The sequence below is a fragment of the Oryza glaberrima genome, chromosome 4, assembly GCF_000147395.1.
Source record: "Oryza glaberrima chromosome 4, OglaRS2, whole genome shotgun sequence".
In the NCBI taxonomy this organism is placed as follows: Eukaryota; Viridiplantae; Streptophyta; class Magnoliopsida; order Poales; family Poaceae; genus Oryza; species Oryza glaberrima.
Window position 1 is genome coordinate 17,002,269 of NC_068329.1, and position 21,949 is coordinate 17,024,217.

The window sequence follows — 21,949 nt, forward strand, 5'->3', positions numbered from 1 at the left end:
CGAAATGGAGGAGATGAAGCAGAAGAGAGGTGAACACTTGGGGTACTTATATTATGTTTGGATACATTGAATCCTTCCGAATTAATGGTGATGCAGAGAGTTTTGTCCGTCAGCAGCTCTAGGGTTCCTGACTTCCTGTTTCAACGATGGGTATTGTAAGGTACACGTAAGAGACAGAAAACGATTGTTTACTGTGTAGAGGATAGCTTGGTCTTCCTCGTATCTTCTTGTCCCTTGGCTTCCTCGTATCTTCTTGTTCTCTATAATAAGTTTCTTTGATGTTATACTCTGTTTTACTTTTGTCATTTCATATATTACTATCTCCGTCCTAAAAAGATCATATTTTTACACTGTTTATGTTGAACGTTTTACCGTCCGTCTTATTTAAAAAAATTATAATAATTATTTTGTTGTTATTAGATGATAAAACATGGATAATACTTTATATGTGACAATTTTAAAAAAAATCATAATTTTTTTTAAATAAGACGGATAGTTAAACGTTAGACATAGAAACATACAACTGTAGTTAAAGTGGGACAAAGGTAATATGATTTTCTTTCATGAACATTGTTGTATGGACATGCTGCAACTTAATTAAGATTTAATTCCTCAGGAAAAAGAAAGTGTCGTTTTGGATATATTTAAGTTAAACTTTATGAAATTTTAGCATGCGATTTTCAGATAATTATTCAGCTCGAAACGTGCATCTCAAACAGTTTTACTAGAAATTTGTCAAAAATCCATTCGAATTTAGCAAAAAGGAAAAAAAAATCAATGTCTTCTAGGGCTCGAAATCCGCTAGCCAATCGAGATGGTAAACCATGAAGGTTGGTGATGTAAAAACAATTCTATTATAAATAAAAAGTAATTTCACTTTGGGCCATATTAGTTTTATTACTATAATTTTACTTTGGACCACCATATATCATCGGACTTTACATCTGAAGATGAGGTAACGTATATACAACTATACAAAACAACTAACTCATATAAAACTATACAAATTTATATGTTATAGATGAACATATATAGGTTTCAAAGTTTCGGTCAAAATCTTCAAAATTTTAGAAATTTCAGGTCCATCGGACCCTTGATATGAAATTATTTTGCCCTATTTTTTTATTTTTGCAAGTTTTTGTGATATTGGCCAAATTTTGTTAAAAATTCAAATAATTTTGGACCAAAATAACAAAAAAATTCCAAAATTTCAGTCGTATCGGTACCCCAAAAGAATTATCAAAACTGAAAAATTGAACCCTAGATGAATAGCATGGGCTATAAACAAAAGCGCGCCAACTGGTGCACCTATTGCTTAGTGAGGGGGTGTTTAGATCTAGGTAAAGTTTTGGCGTGTCGCTATAGGATGTCGCATGTGGTGTTTGGGCACTAATAAAAAAACTAATTACAGAATCCGTCAGTAAACTGCGAGACAAATTGATTAAGCCTAATTAATCCGACATTAGCAAACGTTTACTGTAGCACCATATTGTCAAATCATGGAGCAATTAGGCTTAAAAGATTCGTCTCGCAAATTAGTCGTAATCTGTGCAATTAATTATTTTTTAACCTATATTTAATACTTCATGCAGGTGTTAAACGTTAGATGTGACGGGGTGAAAAATTTTGGGTGGATCTAAATAGGGCCTGAATCAATATTGTTAGCACACGTTCCTATAATTTTTATTATTGTCAAGCTGTGGCAAAGCATTGGAGGTTGAGCTCTTGACCACGCCTTGTTTTTGGGTTACAACGCTTTGTATATTGTCGTGTGCGAGGTGTGTATGGGCCTCTCGATTCATGCGTTACATGTTCTAAAAAAAGAGATCGTGCGTTAGAACAGTGTAAGAGCAAGTATAATAGTAGGCTATAAACCGGTTAAATGCTGAGTTGGAGGAAAGAAGAGATGAGAGAGAGGAGAAGCGGGCTGTAAACTTACAGCCGGCTTGGACACAAGAACCAAGAAACTCTGTGAGAGAGACAAGTATGCCCTATATTAATTGTGAAGAGCTAACTATTATATGGGTAGGCTGAGAGAAGGCTATAAAGAACCTTATAGCCAGCAGGTCGACTGTATTATTAGCCTTGTTCTAAGTGGAAAATAACGTGACAACTTGTTCAAAATTACTGACTTGTACGAAATAACGTGACAATGTGTAACAAAAATAACTTGTACAAAACTGACATATTTATGAATGTCAATCTGATACATTTATAAATCGAACGTGACAACTTATACACAAGAAGGCTGGACATTAGGTGTGAGATCCGACATGTGTGAAACCTTAGGTGTGAAACCCGATGGATCAGCCATATGACTTGAACTCGTTTGATGGGTACAACCTTAGGTGTGATACCATACCTGACGTGTCAACCGTATGACTTGAACTCATTCGATGTGTACAACCTTAGGTGTGATACCCGACGTGTTAACCATATCACTTGAATTCGTTTGATGGGTACAACTTTTGGTTCACATTGAATATATTATTTGATTTAAAATGTAAAGGTAGATGTTTTTTTTTCTATCCTACTTGTCATTTGCTGCCACAACCATATACGAAGTATATCGCAGGCACATGCTCGTTGCTTCACCAAGCTCTCTCTCCGTTCGTATATATCTTGAAGAAATGTGCAAAATTTGCAACATTGCTCACTACAGTAGTTAAAATTTTCTTATGGTAGTGTTTTGGGTGCACTGGATCCATAACTCCGATCGATCGAGCTGATTTTTGTTAAGACATCAAAATACTTTTTTTTAAAAAAAATACTCAGAGGCACTAACCCGTTGCATGTGAGTAAAATGTTCTTTGTCCGAGGTTGTTCACTGATGCTGTGTTAATTAACCTTATCGCTAGTGCAACGTCATCCACTTGAACACGTACGGTATTGGTATATAGTCGCATCCCTGTCACCATTGCATATTTATTAGAGAAAAAGACTGAATAGCTGATCACCAACTATAATGGTTAATGTGGCGTAACTAGCTATAGGTGGCACTGTGGATCATGAACCACCTAAAAATTTAATCAAGATTAAAACTATAGTATATATATATATATATGCTAGTTAATACTATAATAAAAATTATATAATGTACCATCCTTCTAATTGACCTATTACATATAGATGGACCACCTTTACTATAAATCCTAGCTACGCAACTGATTAATGCATGCAAGCATCACATATCATACAGGACTCCTAATCAGCTACTAATAATGATTAGTGCTAGCATGATTGGCGGCAGGCATGCATGCCCTTCCTTTTTTTCACAGTTTATAAATTCCCTAAAAAAGGTGACAACATGCGCTGTGTGTTGGTTGATATGTTCCCCAGCCAAGAAATCAGACAAGAGGCAAGGACGAGATAGCCTCATACTAGCTACCGACCTAACTAATTCATCCATCCTTCATTAACAGAATGTTTCTAATTGGCTGTAGAATGAGTCATGGAAGTCATTATTTAATCTAGCTAGCTAGGCTCAACAAAAAGGTAGGTGGTTTTGATCACTAACAATTGGCTAGCCTGGTATGTAATCCATTTCTTGTTTCAGGGATCGATGGACTTTCTAAATCCGCCCCTGGTTTATTCATGTCAATAGTGCATGTGAGGTTAACAGCAACACTATGCCAGCCTTCCCCTATAGTTAAATGAAATGGCTATATATATGTTGAGTGGAAATTGAGTGGAGTTTGGAGCGTGTACGTGTTGGCTCTGTATAGCCAAACCTCTTCAGTTTGAAAATAAGAGTTGGGGGGAAATTAATTAAGCACGTTTGAGTGGGTTCAGTTCAAAATTGCTCCAAATATATATTAATGGGATGAGTAGTGGAGTAGGGAAAACACTAGAGTCAGGATTATTGAATTCTCGGTTGCAGCACAAGCAACATCGCAACTGACCAATCGAGCGGGTTCACTGGAGACCCTATCAGTAGATATGACATAGCTGAACATAATGAGTGTAATTGTATTAGAACATAATTCATATTGACATATATTCATTAAAAGTGAATGCAAAATAATTTCCAAAGACCCCCATCCTAAACTACACAGGCTGGTGATTTTTTTGGGTCAAAACCCTTTCTATAGAATTGTAAACCATCGAAACCCTTAAAAAAAGTGGCGGTGGGAGAGCCTGGGGAGGTGATCGAGCATAAGCTTGCCCTCCCCTGATTTTATTTTTATTTGCAACTATTGTAGTTTGAGTAAAATTTAAGTAAATTTAGCACTTTTTCCCGCGTTAGCAAATAAATTTTAGGGCTGTTGGCTTCAGCATAACTCTTGCCTCTTAGCTGGAACTGGTTGAGCAAAATATATACATGTCAAATATAGACAACAAATTACATACATGTATACTGTATACACCCAACAAATTACATGTGTAGTGATATAGACAATTAATAAAATTACATGATTTAATTAAGAAAAGAATACCACACCAGACATAAGTAATTAACGCGTTTAATTATTCCGATTACCGAGGCACGTACGGCAGCTGTTCGATCACATGACGGAGCATCCGTCCGGCTGCTCATAGACGACGTAGCCGCCGCCGCCGCAGGGCGGCGGCGGGCAGACGGGCTGCCACGGGCACGGCGGCGGCGGCGGCGAACAGCAGGGCTTCTTGCAGCCGCCGCCCCCGCATTCCCCGCCGTGTCCTCCTGAACAGCCGCCGCCGCAGCCGTCGACGCCGCACTTGCACCGCGGCGGCGGACGCACGCAGCCGCCGTCGCAGCCGTGGCCGCCGCACTTGCACCGCGGCGGTGGAGGCGGCGGACGCACGCAGCCGCCGCCGCAGCCGTCGCCGCCGCAGCACGGCTTAGGCTTGCACGGCACCGGGTAGGGCACCGGGTACGGGTACGGCACCATCTTGCACGCCGGCGGCTGCTTGTTGCAGTGCTCCCTCTCCACCATGATGAAGGCCTCCGCGGTGGCCTTCGCCGCCGCCTCCGCCGCGGCGACGGCCGTGGCGGTGACGTCGGCCTTGACATTGACGGTGACCGCCGGCGGCGGCGGCGGCCACACCTCGACGATGACGATGCTGACGATGATCTTGCATCCGGCCTTGCGCCAGATGCACGTGCGGAGCTCCTCCGCGCAGAAGCTCCCCCGGACGATCACCTTCTCGCCCTCGTACTCGATCTTCTCGATGCAATGCTTGCCTGCATCGATCAGACAGACAGACAAATCAACACAGGTACATTCAGAAAAAGAATTCAGAAACTCTTGATCTTAGTTTGCAGAGATGCAGTTTCAGAAACAGAAATTAAAAGGAGATCGAATCAAGTTGGGTGTGTAGTATACATCTGAGGCAGTTGAGGATCTTGTCGATCTTCTCCTTGCAGCGGCAGCATTGCATGTTCACCGTGATCACAAGTATAGCCATCGTTGCTTGATCGAGATGGTGGTTAGAATTATGGAGGAGATATGATGGAGCAGCAGAGCTGAACCCTATCGAGTTATTTATTGAGGCTGAAGGCCTCGCGTTTGGTCCGTCCGATCGATCGTGCCTCTACGGTGCCGACAGCAAAGAGAGATGGAAAAGGGACTGCAGTTGGTACATAGGACAGTTCGATCCTTTTCACGCCCTGTCCTCTTTAATTTCTTATATCTCCATTCTCATAGTTGGCTGATGGTTTTCTTTATTATTGCATATATTTTATTCACAATTGATCCTTTTTGTTGAGAACTTTCTTTTAGTGCAAATCATGCAAGATAGCTTTCACTGTAAAAAAAATAAATCATGAAATCGACCTCCCAGGTATGTTGTTACGTATATCGGCCTACGTAATCAGCCTATGTAATCAACCGTGAAACTCACACAATCGTGAAAATTGATCTCCCAGATATATGTACAGTTACATATATCGGCCTACATAATCGGCCTATGCAATCAAAAGCAAGTGGAACTCACATGATCGTGAAATTGACCTCCCAGATATATATGTAGTTACATATCACCTACGTAATCTGCCAATGTAATCAGCAGTGGAACTCATGCAATGTTGAATCGGGCATGTTATTGTCTAATCGTACTCTTTATTTTCTTTAATTTTCTTAAGGATTGTAATCCTTCGAAATTCTTTTAAACAATGGCGAAGGGAAGGGGAGGAGAGCATATATAGGCTTGCCTGATTTTGTGGATTTTCAATGTGATTATTGTAGCACGAGTAAAATTCAAGTAAATTAGCACTGTTGACAACTTAACAAATAAATTTTATGGTTTTTGACTTCCAAATAATCCCCATGGCATGAGGAAGTTAAAGTACTCTTGCCTCTTATTGATGCATTGGTTGATAATTCATCACATTGGACAAAATACATGTCAAATTTACACAACCAATTGCATGCATATGTAATATATATAGACAAGAAATTACAAGATTTAACACAAAGATTCTTGTACACAGTTTTGGCTAGCTGGCACTGTATGATTTTGTGACCATATTCCACGCAGTATACAGAGCACACCACCACCACCAGTCCACACAAACAATGCCAGAATAAACATGGTAAAATTTACTACAGTACATGCATCATAGATTTGTGGCCATTTACCTTAGACACTCCAGAAACATTGTCTTTTGCCATTGGACACTCCGGTTTGGTGATAATTTGCTAAAAACACTATGACCATTATTTTATCATTTTTGGCTTCAACTGCTAGAGAATTTAATTTCAAAAAAGGATGCTTTTACACTCATTTCAAATTGCATGCTCAATCCAGCTTTATTGAAGATTTTTTTTTTGTAGACGATTGAGATAGAATGGAAATTTCAATAAAAAAACTGGAAAAAAAAGCTGAATTCAAACAAATTTGTTGAGTTCAAACTGGCTTATTTTTTAGAAAATTACCACCAAATCCAGAGTGTGCTATGGCAAAACCACATTTCTAAAGCGCCCTACATCAGATACCACAAATCAATCTAGGATGCATGTCTCGTACCAAATTTCGCCATATATAAACATCGGCGTGTGGCGTTTATTCCGATTTCAATTCAGACTGTACTGTCCGATCGATCGATCGATCACATGACGGAGCATGGACCAACCTCCTGCTCGCACACCATGACGTTCACGTTGCAGTTGCAGCTGCCGCCCCACTGCGACGAGCAGTGCCGCTGCTGGCAGAAATGCTGCGGCGGCGGCGGGCACGGCGGCCGCGGACACGGCGGCGGCGAGCAGGGCCGCGGGCACGGCGGCGGCGAGCAGGACCGCTGCGGGCATGGAGGCGGCGGCCGGGGGCACGGCGGCGGCGAGCAGGGCCGCTGCGGGCATGGCGGCGGCGGCGGTGGCGGGCAGCACTTGCAGGGCACGGGGTATGGCACCGGGTACGGGAACGGCACCATCTTGCACCCCGGCGGCTTGCCGCCGCAGTGCTGCTGCAGCCCCCTCTCCTTGATGACGACGGCGACGGCGGCCCTGGCGGCCGCCTCGGCGGCGGCCTTGGCCTCCGCGGTGACCTCGGTCTTGACGCTGACGTTGACCTCCACCGGCTTCGGCTTTGGCGGCGGCCACACCTCGACGATGACGATGCTGACGATGACCTTGCATCCGGCCTTGCGCCAGATGCACTTGCGGAGCTCCTCCGCGCAGAAGCCTCCCCGGACGATCACCTTCTCGCCCTCGTACTCGATCTTCTCGATGCAATGCTTACCTGCATCGAATCATCCATCGATCAGACAGACAAATCAACACATGTACGTACATTCAGAAAAAGAATTCAGAAACTCTTGCTCTTAGTTTGCAGAGTTGCAGTTTCAGAAACCGAAATTAAAAAGAAGAATCAAGTTAGGTGCATATATACATCTCAGGCAGTTGAGGATCTTGTCGATCTTCTCTTTGCAGCGGCAGCATTGCATGTTAACCGTGATCACGAGTATAGCCATTGTGATCAGTCACTGCCAGTGATCGAGCAGGGGAGCAAGCTAGGAAGAGAGAAAGCTGGTTAGTTAGAAATGGAGGAGATGGAGCAGCAGAACTGAACCCTATTGCCGTTACTTATGCTGTTTTTCGGGGTAATATTCGTATGAGGGCTCTCACAAGGCTGAAGTCGTGTTTCTCTCGACCGTCCGATCGCGTCTCTGCGGTGCCGACAGCAAAGAGATGGAAAAGGGACTGCAGGTTGGTATATAGGACAGTTTGGTCCTTGTCACGCCTTGTCCTCTTTGGGTTCTTAATCTTCTAGTTGGCTAATGGTTTTCTTGTAGTTATATGTATTTTTCTCAAGATTGATTTTTTCTTGATAACTTTGTTTGGTGCGAATCATGCAAGATAGCTTTTCGCTGCGAGAAATCGTAAAATCGACCTTCCCAGATATCTAGCTACGTATATCGGCTTACGCAGTCGATTTACGTTATCAGTAGTGGAACTCACGCAACATTGAACGTGGCATGTTATTGGCTATCATGAATTCGCTAATAAAATAAGTGTTTCTATGAAATTAGTTAGCAATCATGCATTCAACTATTCTTTTTCATAATATATTTGCTAACTACTCTATTTTTCTTGAATGTAAACCACTTTTCGATAGCTTGGGTTGCTCTAATTAATGGTCATGTAGCTCTATAGACTCTAACCCTACACTAGCCTTCCCACTCTCCTCCATGACCCTTCAGCCATCGTTGTCCAGGGCTCCCATGCACCACCTCCCTCTACCGCGCATTGGCACTATGAATCGCCCACTTACTTTTTTTTTTGTTATCTTCCTTCCCTTTTCCCTTGTTTAGATTCCCTAGTCTCTAGTTAGCTCATGCCACCGAGTATACGTCCTTTGTATTAATTGCTTCATACTTGGTGGAACTCATTAGGTGTTTTAGGGCACCACATATATCGGACTAGCGATAGATTGGAGTTAGAGGTGGTGATGGTGGTACTAATTAACAACCAAGCACAAGCTTGGAGGAGGGCAGAACAATGACATGGATAAAATGGTTAGCTTATTGACACACTAGGAATGTGTAGTAAGGCAAGCCACCCTGGCTTTAGAATGTGATAATATGATTATCGAAGGTTGCAATATTGACATAAATGTTAACTATTTTTGTTGAATTTTGTGAATGGCTAATGTTTTCGAGCTTCGATGCATAGTGTAGTCTTTCCTAGATCATTTTCCTCTTTTCAAAAAGCTCTGGGTATGTCATGTTCAAAGAGAGCATCGACCATTAAGGCGCAGACTAGCAGCCAACCCTTCAAGGAGATGTCCCTTCGTGTACTTTTTTTTAACTCAACGCAAATAGTTATAAATTATTTTGAAAAACATTGACAATATAGAGTGCAGCGATATCTATCACTCCACCGAAAATCGTGTTCAATTTTGACCTATATATTGAGAGAAAAAAGATAAATTCAGGTATAATAGTATCACTACTATTCATATGCTAAATTTATCATTTTTTATATATCTTAATGTGTAAGTTGAATTTGCACCTATAATTTTATACATTGCTATATAGATATGTTGTCAATTTTTTAAATGTTGTTTCTAACTATTTGAATGGTTTTTAAACAAACAAGGAGACATTTTCTCGAGAGATCAAAACAGTTTCCCAGCCAAAGGCATTTCGGACTTGGCGAGGATTGCATCACTATAAAGATAATTTTCTCTTGTAGCTAGGCCTCCCCTTCTTTCTATATAGCTCATGCAGCTTCCTTTCTTCCTGCAGTCCATGTGCTCAATATAGTTGGATCAAATTAATAGCCTTCATCAGTTAGTTAGCAAAGTTGAAATAAAATTCGGTTCGACTTTGTTGCTTAGGTCTCACAAATTGCAGCATGCGCGTTAGTATCTTAGATCTCTGTTGTTGGTAGTGCTTCTGGTGCACCCAATCCATACATATATAACTCAAACATGAATTAATTTGTTAAGACATCAAGATAGATGTGCTTTCGAAATTTTCTAACCCAGACGCCAACCTGTAGCATGTCAGAAAGTTGTTTGTCCTAGGTGTGTTTCATAGATGCTATGCACTAACCCTTCCATTGGACCATCACCCACTCGGACTTTCCTACATATATATAGTTGCATCCCGGTCAGTATTCCATCTGTACAGTTAGAGAAAGACTGAATAATATAATTAGTCTAAAAAATATAATTGTCAATCCAAGCATGCATCACACCGAAGAACTCTTACTTACCTACTAATCATTCATACATATAGTGCTCGCATGATTGGAGTTGAGGCATATATCAGCAACTAAAAGTAGTGTGGGTCCAAAATAAACACTAGTTACCCTCAAAATGACGACACTATGCAGTGTGTTTAATTTGGTTTGATCTTAGCTTGCCCGCTACTGATCGACCTGGCCACCACTAACCTACACAATGTAGAGATTATCTGTCCATCGGTCCTAGCATAATTAGGCATTTGCGAATTGATCCTCATGACTGATGATTAGTCCTAATCTAGGTTTAAACATAAAGTAGGATGGACAACCATTTGGTGATCCACTTGTTGTTTCAGACTGATCTTTTCTCTGAATCTGCCCTTGTTTTGTTCAGATCAATGTGACATTGTGATGTTATCAACCACTCTATGCATGCCTTACCTACTGTTAAACAAAGCTGCTATCTGTTAGTGGAGATTGGGTGGAGTTTGGAGAGTATGCATTGCTGTACGGCTAAATTAAATCTCTGTAGTTTTTGATAAGGGATATATAAAGCTCATTTAGTGGGAGCAGTACAAAATTGCTCGGAATGCGCCAGTTGTTTTTACTCAAAATGAATTCATATCTAGCAAGTTGATTTTTGTACAATTCGTTAGCCTTTTCTAGAATCGATTTTATTATAATTTAATTAAAATAAAAAGGACACACAGATATAGTATATATGTAGTTGCACTGGTAAATATATGTGCCAATGAGAAATGGTTGACCAGTTAGTAAGGCAATGTTTAAGAGACTGTAGCAACTACAACTTCTACAATTTTGGGCTCTCCAAAGAATTTAGATTCTTAGGTTTATTTGATAAGGCTGCAATTCTTAAATTTAACTCCAAGAACAAAGTCTAGAGTGAAATTATGAAGAGACCCGAACACAGCTCCACTCTTCTAGTTCATTTTTTCAGATCATTTTACCCAGCTTCATTCTCATTTTAGGTTGAGTTGAAAGTGTTTGATTCAGCTCCGGAATTAAGAGATATGGTGTTGAAAGCTAGAGCCCTGCCAAACAGATCCAAATTATAAGAATATATAGTGACGTAAGAAAAAAACAGAATATAGGAAACACAACCTTTTCATATTCCAAATAGTTGCTTTTTAAGATCTCAAGCTCCTCAAAGTCTAAATATAACGTAGCATAAGGGCTGATGTTTAGAGTCCAAAAGAAGAAATAGAGAAAAGAGATAATTATATTCGACTTTAATTACATATGAAATATGTCAATTATAGACAAAACAAATTACATATACGTGCCAAACATACAGAACAAACTAATTACACATGTCAAATATAGACAAGAAACTACATGGTTTTAATTTTTATGCACAAACATTATTCTTGTAGGCAGTTGGCTGCCACAATACTAATAATGAATGTGTTGTAATGATATTCAACTCACTTAGATTTACACACCACAGAGCGCCACGGACACAACGCCGGATTAACATCAACGTCGTGCGTTAATTTATTCATTCCGATTTCCGAGGCAAATTAATTACCGCTCAAAAATCACATGACGGAGCACGCGTTCTCGTCGTACTGACAGCCTCCGCCCCACGGCTGCTGCTGGCAGCACGGCGGCGGCGGCGCCGGGCAGTTGATCGGCGGCCTGTGGCCGCCGCACCAGCCGCCACAGTCGCCGTGGCCACAGCCGCCGCACCGGCTCGGCGGCGGCGGCGGCGGGCAGTTGATCGGCGGCTGGCCGCCGCACCAGCCGCCACAGTCCGCGTGGTCACAGCCGCCGCATCGGCTCGGCGGCGGCGGCGGCGGGGTGATCTTGCAGCCGCCGTGGCAGTGGTCGCGCGAGCAGTACTCGCACGCCTTCGTCTTCGTCTCCGGCGGCGGCGGCTTGGGGCAGCAGTGGCACTGCGTCGGGCAGCTCCCCGTCCACGTAGTGGAGGAGGTCTGGCAATGCTGCATCGGGGGGTAGTAGCACGGCGGCCACGGGTACGGCAGCGGCACCGGCGGCGGCGGCGGCGGTGGCGTCGTCGTCTTCGGCTGCTTCTCCCCCTTATTACCGGCGCCATCAACTTTGGGCGGCGTAGCGGCGACCGTTGCGGCGGGCGGAGGATTCGCAACGGCGGGAGCAGGAGTAGTGCCACCAGCTGTCTCCGGCTTCTTCGGCGGCGGCGGCGGCGGCGGCCATACGTCAACGACGGTGATGTCCCGGATGAGCTTGCGGCCGGCCTTGCACCAGATGACGCTGCGGAGCTTGTCGGTGGGGAAGTTGCCGCGGACGATCACCCTGTCGTCCTTGTCCTCGTACTCCGTCTTCTCGATGCCATACTTGTCTGCACGCGCAACAGATCACACATCAAACAAAACAAGAAAACAACATTATTTACATCATAATTTTACAATACTTAAAAAAAGTATAATGAGCTATCATGTTTTCTATGTAAAACTTTGTACCTATACTCTTTCGAGTACCACAAAATTTCTCTTATTTACAATGCATTGGGGGAGACAGAAAACATAATTAAGCTAGCAAGCTAGCTATGGATCATAGTCCATATATATTTGCAGTTGAATTCGGAAATAAAAGCAGAATTTATAAATTTGCACTTACCTCTCAGGCTACAGAGGATTTTGGAGAGCTTCTCCTTGCAGCGGCAGCATTTCAGGTCGGCCGAGATGACCAGTATACCCATCGTCGATCTGCCACCGGAGGCGAAAGAGAATGGGGGCGCGATGGGGAGCAGCGGATGTGAGTAAAGCTTTATGTATTGGGTCCGCGCGTGCGGAGACGAAGAGGAAAGGTAAAAAATGCTGAGGTGTCATGCTCTGTTCATGATATTCGTTGTCGGAGGACCATTGTTAGACTTTACTAGGCAGAGTGTGAGTATGTGGTGTTCTGTTGGGCCGGTTGTGGGGCCATGTATATATTTGAAAAATAATGTGGAAAAGAAGTCTGGTTGGACTCCCTCGATTATATGTCCAATCTGATTCCTATCACTCGATCGCAATACTGAATATATTGACAGCTTTAACTATGAAAACTGGTAGTACTACCTCCATCTCTAAATGTTTTGACGCCGTTGACTTTTCAAATATGTTTAACCGTTTGTCTTATTAAAAAAATTAAGTAATTATTAATTCCTTTTCTATCATTTGATTCATTGTTAAATATATTTTTATGTATACATATAGTTTTCCATATTTCACAAAAATTTTCAAATAAGATGAATGATTAAACATGTTTAAAAAAGTCAACAGCGTCAAACGGAAGGAGGGAGTATAATTTAACTCCCGAGAACTACAAAGATCCCCATAACCCTCTGCTTCTCTCTGTTCTTCCCCAATCTTAAGCGATTCTACCCCTAATCCTCTCAAATTGTTCCGAACCAAACTGGCGCAAGCTGTCACAGCCGTGACCTGAGGTCGTAGCTTTTCTTCCGTCAGTACGCGTATCTATGGCCGCGACAGCAAGACGTAAAAGGCATTCTTGCATGTCAAATATATTATCAAAATATATACTCCCTCCCCATTTCGTATTATAAGTCATTTGATTTTTTTCCTAATCGAACTTTCTTTAAATTTGACCAAATTTTTTTTAAAAAATACTAACATTTCCAATAAAAAAGCATATTGAAAATGTATTCGATGAAACTAATTTAGTGTTTTAAATGCTGCTATTTTTTTATTAATTTAGTCAAATCTAAAGGAATTTAACTAAGAAAAAAAATCAAACGTCTTATAATATAAATCGGAGTGAGTACGATGCATGGCAGAGCAAGCAAGTTGGCAACATGATAGGCGAGAGGACTTATAGCCTAGTGGTTACAAGAGTCTCAGTAGCATATCTTGGGTTTAACTCCCCATGTGAGCGAATTTTTCAGGATTTAACGGCTATGTGCTTTCAGTGGTAGGCGACGTACCTGTCGATAGCGATGTGTCTATGGTGACTTCATCAATCTCCAGGATGGCCGGCCCAATCTTCATAGGGGTAGGGTTCGCGTGCGTGCGTGCGTGCCTTCATATAGGGGTGAGTGTACATGCCAGGATGGCCGGCCCAGTTTTCATAGGCGTAGGGTTCGCATGCGTGTCTTCATAGAGATAAGTGTACATGCGTTGTGAGTGCCTACGTTGTACTGTGTAATTAAAAAAAAAAAGGCAACATGATAGCATTCCTAGCTCGCACGAAATCGCTTGAGGGGGAAAGCGAACTCTCGCGCAGTCGCGAGTTCGCTGTCTCGTTTGGTGACGAATTTTTTGTTAGTTCTTTTTTCAAAGTTGGATGACATTCGGCTTCATCTCCGGTGTCTTCTCCACGAAGTACAACAATCTCAAGTGGTTGAATCGTTGTATTTGCACTACAAGTTCCAAAATAATTACATTAATTATATTGTACTTATATTTGATTTTTTTAAAAAAAAATCTGTAGCAAAATCGTTGGTGACATAAACATCATACATGCGTTTTTGTTTAGTTCGGGTCTAGTGTTTTATAGCCCAATTCTAACTTTTGCTAACTGACAATCTATATTGGGCCTAATTGACTGTGGCCCACCCAATCTAGCATCGTCATCGCAGACCGCGAGCTGAGCTGCTGCACGCTCGCTTTGGGCTGATGCGCCAAGGTTCGGCCCATCTCGGGTTTTCTGTTCCTTGGGCCTCTGTAAAAGAAAACAAGGCGAAGTAAATTACTCCCTCCGTTCTAAAATAAGCGCAGATATGAGTTTTCGTGTCCAACTTTAATCGTTCGTCTTATTTAATATTTTTTTAAAAAAATGCAAAAACATATGTATTTATGTTTTATAATCTAATAACAATAAAAATACTAATCATAAAAAAATTTCAAATAAGACGGAAGATAAAAATTGGACACGGAAACTCATGGTTGCGCTTATTTTGGGACTGAGGGAGTACTAATAACCCAGTAAAAAACAAAATTTCGTGAATGACTGAGAATAATAACAGTTATTAAAATCTGTCGAGTGTTGCAAATGCAAGCGTTCAGTTCTGGTGTAAAAAGCCCTAGGCGCCACGCTAGTGCAAGACTTTACCTGATTGATCCTCCAAAATAGAGTTTGGACTTTGGATAGATTAGTGATCAGAGGCTAGCCGAACGGCACGAAATTGCATGTTGGACGGCCTGCGACCATCTAAGGCCTTCACTTAATTTGGAAACCGGCCTCGATGATATATGAGTGGTGCGAGGCTACAGTAAACACGAGAGGAGTGCCAGGCACTGCGCCCTCTAACCTTACTGGTGGCATGGGAAATATTAAATGGGAGAAACCGGAGGACTTTCCAACACAAGAAGGTGCCGGCCTTAAATTTACTCTCTAAGATAAAGGAGAAAGTAAAAATGTGAAGCCTAGCGGGCGTGAGGCATCTTGCTGCCTGGCTGACAGTGCAATTGTTATTTGGTTGCTAAGGCCGTGGCCTCAAAACTTATAAATGCTTACTTTTTTTCATGGTTTACCTCTTCTCTATTAAATGAAAATTGGCGACTTACCGATTGTATTAAAAAAATAAAATCTTATATTCGGATCCAGACAATCAAGCAGCTGTCGTAGCCTCTTTGGGCTCGTGGCCGTGGCAGCTACTGATCCGATCATCTCCATTCGTGGACAAGAAAAAAAAACTTTCATTTTTTCATAGTCAAATTTAAACTAAATTATAGAAAAATTCAGCAATATCTATAAAATCAAATTAATTTATTAAATTTAACATTGAATATATTTTCATAATATATTTGTTTTGTATTGGAATTATTATTATATTTTTTTCTATAAATCTGATCAAACCTGAAAATATTTGACTAGAGAAAAATATCTAAGCGACTGAGGAGGGAGTAGAAGAAAATTTTAGGGATGCGAGTGGATAGTCCCGCTACTCGCATAAAAACCCGATTGCTAGTTTATTTCTTACATTTTTTTTAGAGAAGGGTATTTTTTACCCGGCTTCTACATCCAACCGGATATATACAGCCATTGAAATAGGGAACACTGGTGGAGAAGTGTTTTTTAGTCCCGGTTCGTAACACCCCTTTTAGTCTCGGTTGTTCAACCGGGACTACAAATCCGGGACTAAAGATCGCTATCTTTAGTCCCGGGTGAAATAACCGGGACTAAAGATCGATCTTCAGTCCCGGTTGGTAACACCAACCGGGACTAAATATAGGGATCTTTAGTCCCGGTTGGAGTTACCAACCGGGACTAAAGAGAGAATAACAGCAGTACAGATGGTCCTCTTTCTTTTTTTTTTCTCCTGAATCAAGTGGCATGCATATCCCCAAATCCCAAATCAAAGTAACATCCAAATCTTTAAGTTACTTATACACATAAATCAAATACATCGCAAATCCTAAAAAAAATTACACAAATCAAATTACATCACAAGTTCTACAAAATTCATCGCAAATACATCACAAGTTCACATCGCACACAAATCAAATACATCACAGGATCATGCAATAAATCACAAATTCTTAAAGAAAAAAAAAGAAACCACAGAGGCGCCGCTCGGCCGGCCGCTGCTGCCTCCTCTCCGCGCCAGCCGGCCCGCCGCTGTGCGGTCCTGCGCGCCGCCACCCGCTGCCATGCAGGCCGCCGCCCCAGGGCCCTCCGCGCCGGCCGCCGCCCCGCCGCGCGGCCCGGCGCGCCGCCGCCGTGCCGCCGCACCGCCCGGCCGGCCCACTCGATCCAAAAAGAAGAGAGGAATGAAGAGTTGATTTTTAGTCCCGGTTTTGGGACTATTGTAGATTTGGATCGACCGATCAAAGATGGTTTCTCCAAAGAAGAGAGGAAGGAAGAATTGTTCTTATAAACCGATTTTTAGTCCTGGTTTTGGGACTATTGTAGATTTGGGTCGACCGATCAAAGATGGTTTCTCCACCAGTGGAACTTAGCCCCGCAAATAACCCAATCTGAAATTCGCTCCATAGGAGATTTGAACTCAAGACCTTGGGATACTACTCAAGTCACTATAACCACTAGGCTACATGCTCTTTAGTACAAAATTTAAAAATTTAAAAGAGAAAAATAAACTAGAAGTGAGATAAGCCGGTAAAAAACCCACTTGTCCGTCCCGCTTGCATCCCTAGAAAATTTCAGCACGATCGATCGAATCGTGCTAAAAAGTTTCAGCACGGAGAGCTCGCGAGAGATTCCCAGACAAATTAATCGAGTAGGCATGCCTATCAAATAGCTGTCCTCTTGTGCATTTGCCAAGCTAGCTAGAGAGATGCAATAACATGCAAAATCCAAAAAACCAGCAGGTTCCCATCGATGCAGAGGGCGAGTTGCATTGGTCCTCTCGCGTCCCTGTGCGCTCGACGTCAACCCCAGATAGCCGCGCCTTCTCCTCCGGCGGATGCATCCATCTTGATCGCCGGAGTACTGCTGCTCGAGTTGGTAGCGAGTCGAGATCGGATTGGGCGAGGGCTGAAAACGAGGTGACAGAAGGAACAAAGGAAGGAAAGCTCAGCGAATACTGACTGTCAGCGATGTTGGGCCAGCTAACCCATGTGTGTGTACTGTGCTGCAGCATACATGTATGCTAGCTAGAGCAATATCAACAATTAGTAGTTATACTTTTCTTTTTTTTTAAAAAAAAGTTATTCTGTAAGAGAAAAGAAATACTCCTTTTGTCTTCTCGCTACAATCCCGACACATTTTATGAATATAAAAACCGACGCTTCTCTTTGTACTGGTGTGGCTGTTTTTTTTAAGTCAACATGGTTAACCGTTAAAGTTGGTTGTTTTTCTTGTGTGACATCTCGGGTGTCATGTGATGTTTACGTGATTTTCAGTCCCATCAAGGATGCAGTGGATGAACCGATGCAGGTAGTTTCTAAGTCAAGGAAGGTAAAGCTAAGATAGGGACTGTCCGTGCCGCTCTAGAAAATCTAATATACTTATGTTACTATCATGTATTTCCTCTGTTATAAAAATATAGCTACTTTTCCAGTTAGTCTGAACTAAAAAGTTAGCTATTTTTGTTAGAAATTTCTTGCCGGGCTAATTGAATCCTTCAATATTCCTTCATTTCTCATTTTGTAAACTCCAAATCAGCCGGTGCTCTTTAGCCAACCAAAGAAAAGCATTCCTTCATTTTTCTCTTTAAATTAGGTGTTTTCTAGCTTCTAACTACCAACTGAAGTACTCGTGCAATCGCAAAAGGGAGTAGAGTTATTGTACATCCCTGTACGGAAATTGCGAGAGCTACCTACTCCACAGATAGGATTAGTTAGGATGTAGCTGTTATTCAGCCAACTGTGCTTCGGTTATGACACAATTAGATCGTTCATTGCAATTTCCAAGCAAGAACCGCACAAGATGACGATAAAGATGATAGGGCTCAGGATCCTTGTATAGTACTAGTACATGGTGGATTGGTTTGTGCCTCAACTCAACAGTGTCCAAATTAAAATCCAACACCACTTGTCAAACTGACCATACATACCATCATTGGCTTGATATATATGCACATGGATTAAATGGATACATATGATGGAAATATTGTGTATGGTCCTGAATAAGTTCAGGATATTGTCTTAGGACCACATCACCACACTGATCTGAAGTCTGAAACATAGCAAGCTCTTCTCTTCCATCTCTCTCTCTCTCTCTCTCTCTCTCTCAGCCTGCTTGCCAACCACAACCACTAGCCTACATAGCCTATCCATCCATACATCGATCCTTAATAAATCAATAATTGTGCTCTCATCGAGCATGATGATTTTTCATGAGTCATGATCATGAACCTGGGCATGTTTTTGTTAAGGATGGACACAGATTGGTAATCACTTGCTTTCTTTTTATATATATAATATTGCTCTTTCGAACCTACCCATAGATAGGTAACCTACGTTATGACTGTCTACTGCTAAGAGAAAAAAAAACAGGGTATCTTTGAACCACAGTAGTGTTGGAGGTAGAGAATTTATTTATTTTATTTATTTCGAAAATAGGTCTAGAAGAAACATTGCACTCATGTGGGAAATGGTATTTCACGAATAGGGAAAAGTGCGAAATGCATGAATGAGAGAAAACACAATATATATATGCCCCTTAGATTTTTTTTAGATAATGATAGAAAAACAGTCTCCGTATCAACCATATGTCCCTAAGGATGAAAGAAATCAGTAGTGTGCAATGAAGATGAGAGATAAAGGTGGTTCCTTGAATTCGTTAATGGAAATTAAAAAATCACAAAGTTTGATTATTAAGTTTGTGAACTCCAAAAACAATAAAGGAAGAATATTTATAGCAAATATAAAAGCAAATACTAGGACACTATCTAAATGGTCCATAGGATGGTTTTCTATTGGTTGTAGGAATGTGACTCTCAAACCAAATAACTCTGCTAATCCGGAATCTCGAAACTGTCGACCACCTTATGTTCGAATGCCTGGTTTCGAAGTAAATCTGGTTTGGAGTTCTCAATTGGCTTATTCTGAAATGGAATGACAGTAGAAACCTCTTGCATTGGTGGACACAAGGAACAAGCGACTTGGAAGTAACTAAACAAAAAGGGCTCAGATCTCTTTTCTTGCTCATCGCCTAGGAAATTTGGAAGGAATGGAACGTAAGAATCTTCAGAGGGAAAAGGAGGCGACAATACACCAAATGACCAGTCACATCCAAGACGAGGTTGGTGGGGTATTTTCGATGCTAAACACATTGGGAGAATGTTGCCATGAGGAGTGAGGAGAGCTTCGTGCAATCTTGTTTGCACATAGGCACATACAGTTTTTTTTTCTCTTTTCTCGGCCTGTTGGATATTTGTACTTTGTATTTTTTTTCCCTCCTATTAATATAACGCTAGTCAAATGACTCAAATCTATCTGGTCGTTCGAAAAAAAAACATATGCAAGGGTGCCCCTAGGTAGTCCTAGTTAGTAGTAATTAAGACAAATATACCACGGTAATCATGTTTGATGGTGTTAGCAGACATCCATAAGAGCAGTTACAATAAAACTAGGTCAGCGCGCTATAATTTGATCTAGGTCAGCACACAATTAATCTCATAAAGAAGGGGAGAAACGAAGAGAAAAGACGGCCAAAAACTATTTGTAGCCAATGCTAACACAAGAAAAAGATAAATTGCCACACTTTTACAGCCAAGATACTCTACAGTTTATGAGTTTAGTGAGCCTCTCCACGATTAATTATTGTACATAATTATACATATCGAACAACATAAACAAACAAACAAACAAATTTACATGAACATACTGTAATTAATTATTATACAGCCCACAACACAAACACCATGGATTAATTACAAACACATCGATCAGCCTCGTGTTTAATTTATTCCGATTTCCGAGGCAAGGAAAGGAGCAGAGGTAGTAGCAAGCAAGGAAATTAAGCAGCAGAGATGATCGTGATCGACGCCGGCCGCCGGCCGGCCATCACATGATGGAGCAGGCGTTGGCGTTGTCCTCGGTGTAGCACCACGGCGGCGGCGGGCAGACGGGCGGCGGCGGCCACACCTGCGGCGGCCACGGCCTGATGCCGCAGCCGCAGTTCCCGTGGCCCCCCGAGCACCCGCACGGCGGCGGCGGCGGCGGCGCCGGCTTGCAGACGCACACGAAGGCGTGCGAGCACCCGCACGGCTTCGGCGGCTCCGGCTCCTTCGGTGGCTCCGGCGGCGGCTTCGGCGGCTCAGGCTTTGGGCAGCACCACTGCCCGGCGTACGGGTACGGCACCGGGTAAGGGTACGGCACCAGCTTGCACTCCGGCTTCGGCGGCGGCTTCTCCGGCGGCGGCTTCTCGCATGGCTTGGGCTTCTCGCAGTGACAGGGCTTGGGCTTCTCGCAGTGGCAGGGCTTGGGCTTGGGCTTGGGCTTGGGCTCCTCGCAGCTGCAGCAATGGCAGGGCTTGGGCTTGCAGTCCTCCGGAGGCTTCTCGCACGGCGGAGGCTTGCAGGGCGGCGGCCAGACGTCGACGATGAGGATCTCCTTGATGATCTTGCCGGCCTTGCACCAGATCTTCTTGCACAGCTTCTCCGGGTCGAACTTCCCGCGCACGATCACTCTGTTGTTCTTCACGTCGTACTCCACCTTCTCGATGCAGTACTCCTCTGCGTTCATATTCAATTATATTCATTCAAACACACCCTTTTTAACAGAGGTTTTGCTCCCAATTGAGCAGGAACACTGCTGATTAGCCTTGAAAATTCAATCAAACATGGACGATTCGGGCAGAATTTATTATACCTTCAAGGCAGCCCAGGACCTTCCTGATCTTGGCATCGCAGCGGCAGCATTGCAGGTCCACCAAGATGACCAATATACCCATCTGCACACAAGAAAAACAAAAAACAAAAAAAAAATGCAGATAGACAGGCTTTGGTCAGTTAACAAAAAAAAAAAAAAGAGGTGCTTATTGAGCATCTTATATAGTTCTCTTTTCTCATAACAGAGTTAGGGGCCCCTTGCAATTAACAGGCATGCTCTTTACAAATTTCTCAGGAAAAAGTGCAATTCCCGTGGAATTCAGAAAGAAGATATATATCATGCCTTAATTATAAAAAAAAGTATTATGGAAGTTGAAGTCCTGTAACGAAAATTCTCTTTTCAAAATAGCAAAGAAACCAGAATTCTCTTTTGAACAGAGCAAGGATTAGCACACCAAAGTACTACATTAAGATTTAAAATACTGAGCTCACCTGTCAAATTTGCCGAATGTTACCAATGAGCAGGAGAGGAAAGCATGGAGAATCGAAGCATGAATAATGGAGGCGATGCATGGATGGAGCAGAGCTGAACCTTATGTTACTTATTTATGTTTGGATATGCCAGAGCCTGAAATATTCTGCCATTGGTTTTTTTCGT

At 42.3% G+C, this 21,949-nt stretch overlaps 3 protein-coding genes and 1 pseudogene across 3 annotated transcripts; all 4 read right to left on the minus strand.

Annotated features, from left to right (window-relative positions):
• Positions 1-4,299: 4,299 nt before the first annotated feature.
• Positions 4,300-5,433, minus strand: LOC127771944 (protein PYRICULARIA ORYZAE RESISTANCE 21-like). Its single transcript, XM_052297898.1, has 2 exons — positions 5,307-5,433; positions 4,300-5,164 (listed from the first exon to the last, which is right to left on the minus strand). The coding sequence occupies exons 1-2, from the start codon at positions 5,386-5,388 to the stop codon at positions 4,506-4,508; spliced, it is 741 nt and encodes a 246-aa protein (XP_052153858.1). The 5' UTR covers positions 5,389-5,433; the 3' UTR covers positions 4,300-4,505.
• An 850-nt stretch (positions 5,434-6,283) lies between these two features.
• On the minus strand, positions 6,284-8,085 carry LOC127771777 (protein PYRICULARIA ORYZAE RESISTANCE 21-like; annotated as a pseudogene).
• Positions 8,086-11,331: 3,246 nt separating this feature from the next.
• LOC127771766 (protein PYRICULARIA ORYZAE RESISTANCE 21-like) lies at positions 11,332-12,864 on the minus strand. The gene is made up of 2 exons (XM_052297700.1): positions 12,729-12,864; positions 11,332-12,450 (listed from the first exon to the last, which is right to left on the minus strand). Exons 1-2 carry the CDS (start codon positions 12,808-12,810, stop codon positions 11,669-11,671), a joined length of 864 nt encoding a protein of 287 aa, XP_052153660.1. The 5' UTR covers positions 12,811-12,864; the 3' UTR covers positions 11,332-11,668.
• A 7,329-nt stretch (positions 12,865-20,193) lies between these two features.
• Positions 20,194-21,949, minus strand: LOC127769496 (protein PYRICULARIA ORYZAE RESISTANCE 21). Its single transcript, XM_052295084.1, has 3 exons — positions 21,784-21,949; positions 21,332-21,413; positions 20,194-21,195 (listed from the first exon to the last, which is right to left on the minus strand). Exons 2-3 carry the CDS (start codon positions 21,411-21,413, stop codon positions 20,525-20,527), a joined length of 753 nt encoding a protein of 250 aa, XP_052151044.1. The 5' UTR covers positions 21,784-21,949; the 3' UTR covers positions 20,194-20,524.

What these genes read in the sequence shown, in the direction of transcription:
- LOC127771944 (XM_052297898.1), bottom strand. Translation starts at nt 5,388, where the DNA reads ATGGCTATACTTGTGATCACGGTGAACATGCAATGCTGCCGCTGCAAG. An exon ending in GATCCTCAACTGCCTCAGAT is followed by an intron (nt 5,165 to 5,306) that starts GTATACTACACA and finishes TGATCGATGCAG; the next exon opens with GCAAGCATTGCATCGAGAAG.
- LOC127771766 (XM_052297700.1), bottom strand. Translation starts at nt 12,810, where the DNA reads ATGGGTATACTGGTCATCTCGGCCGACCTGAAATGCTGCCGCTGCAAG. An exon ending in AATCCTCTGTAGCCTGAGAG is followed by an intron (nt 12,451 to 12,728) that starts GTAAGTGCAAAT and finishes TTGCGCGTGCAG; the next exon opens with ACAAGTATGGCATCGAGAAG.
- LOC127769496 (XM_052295084.1), bottom strand. Translation starts at nt 21,413, where the DNA reads ATGGGTATATTGGTCATCTTGGTGGACCTGCAATGCTGCCGCTGCGAT. An exon ending in GGTCCTGGGCTGCCTTGAAG is followed by an intron (nt 21,196 to 21,331) that starts GTATAATAAATT and finishes ATATGAACGCAG; the next exon opens with AGGAGTACTGCATCGAGAAG.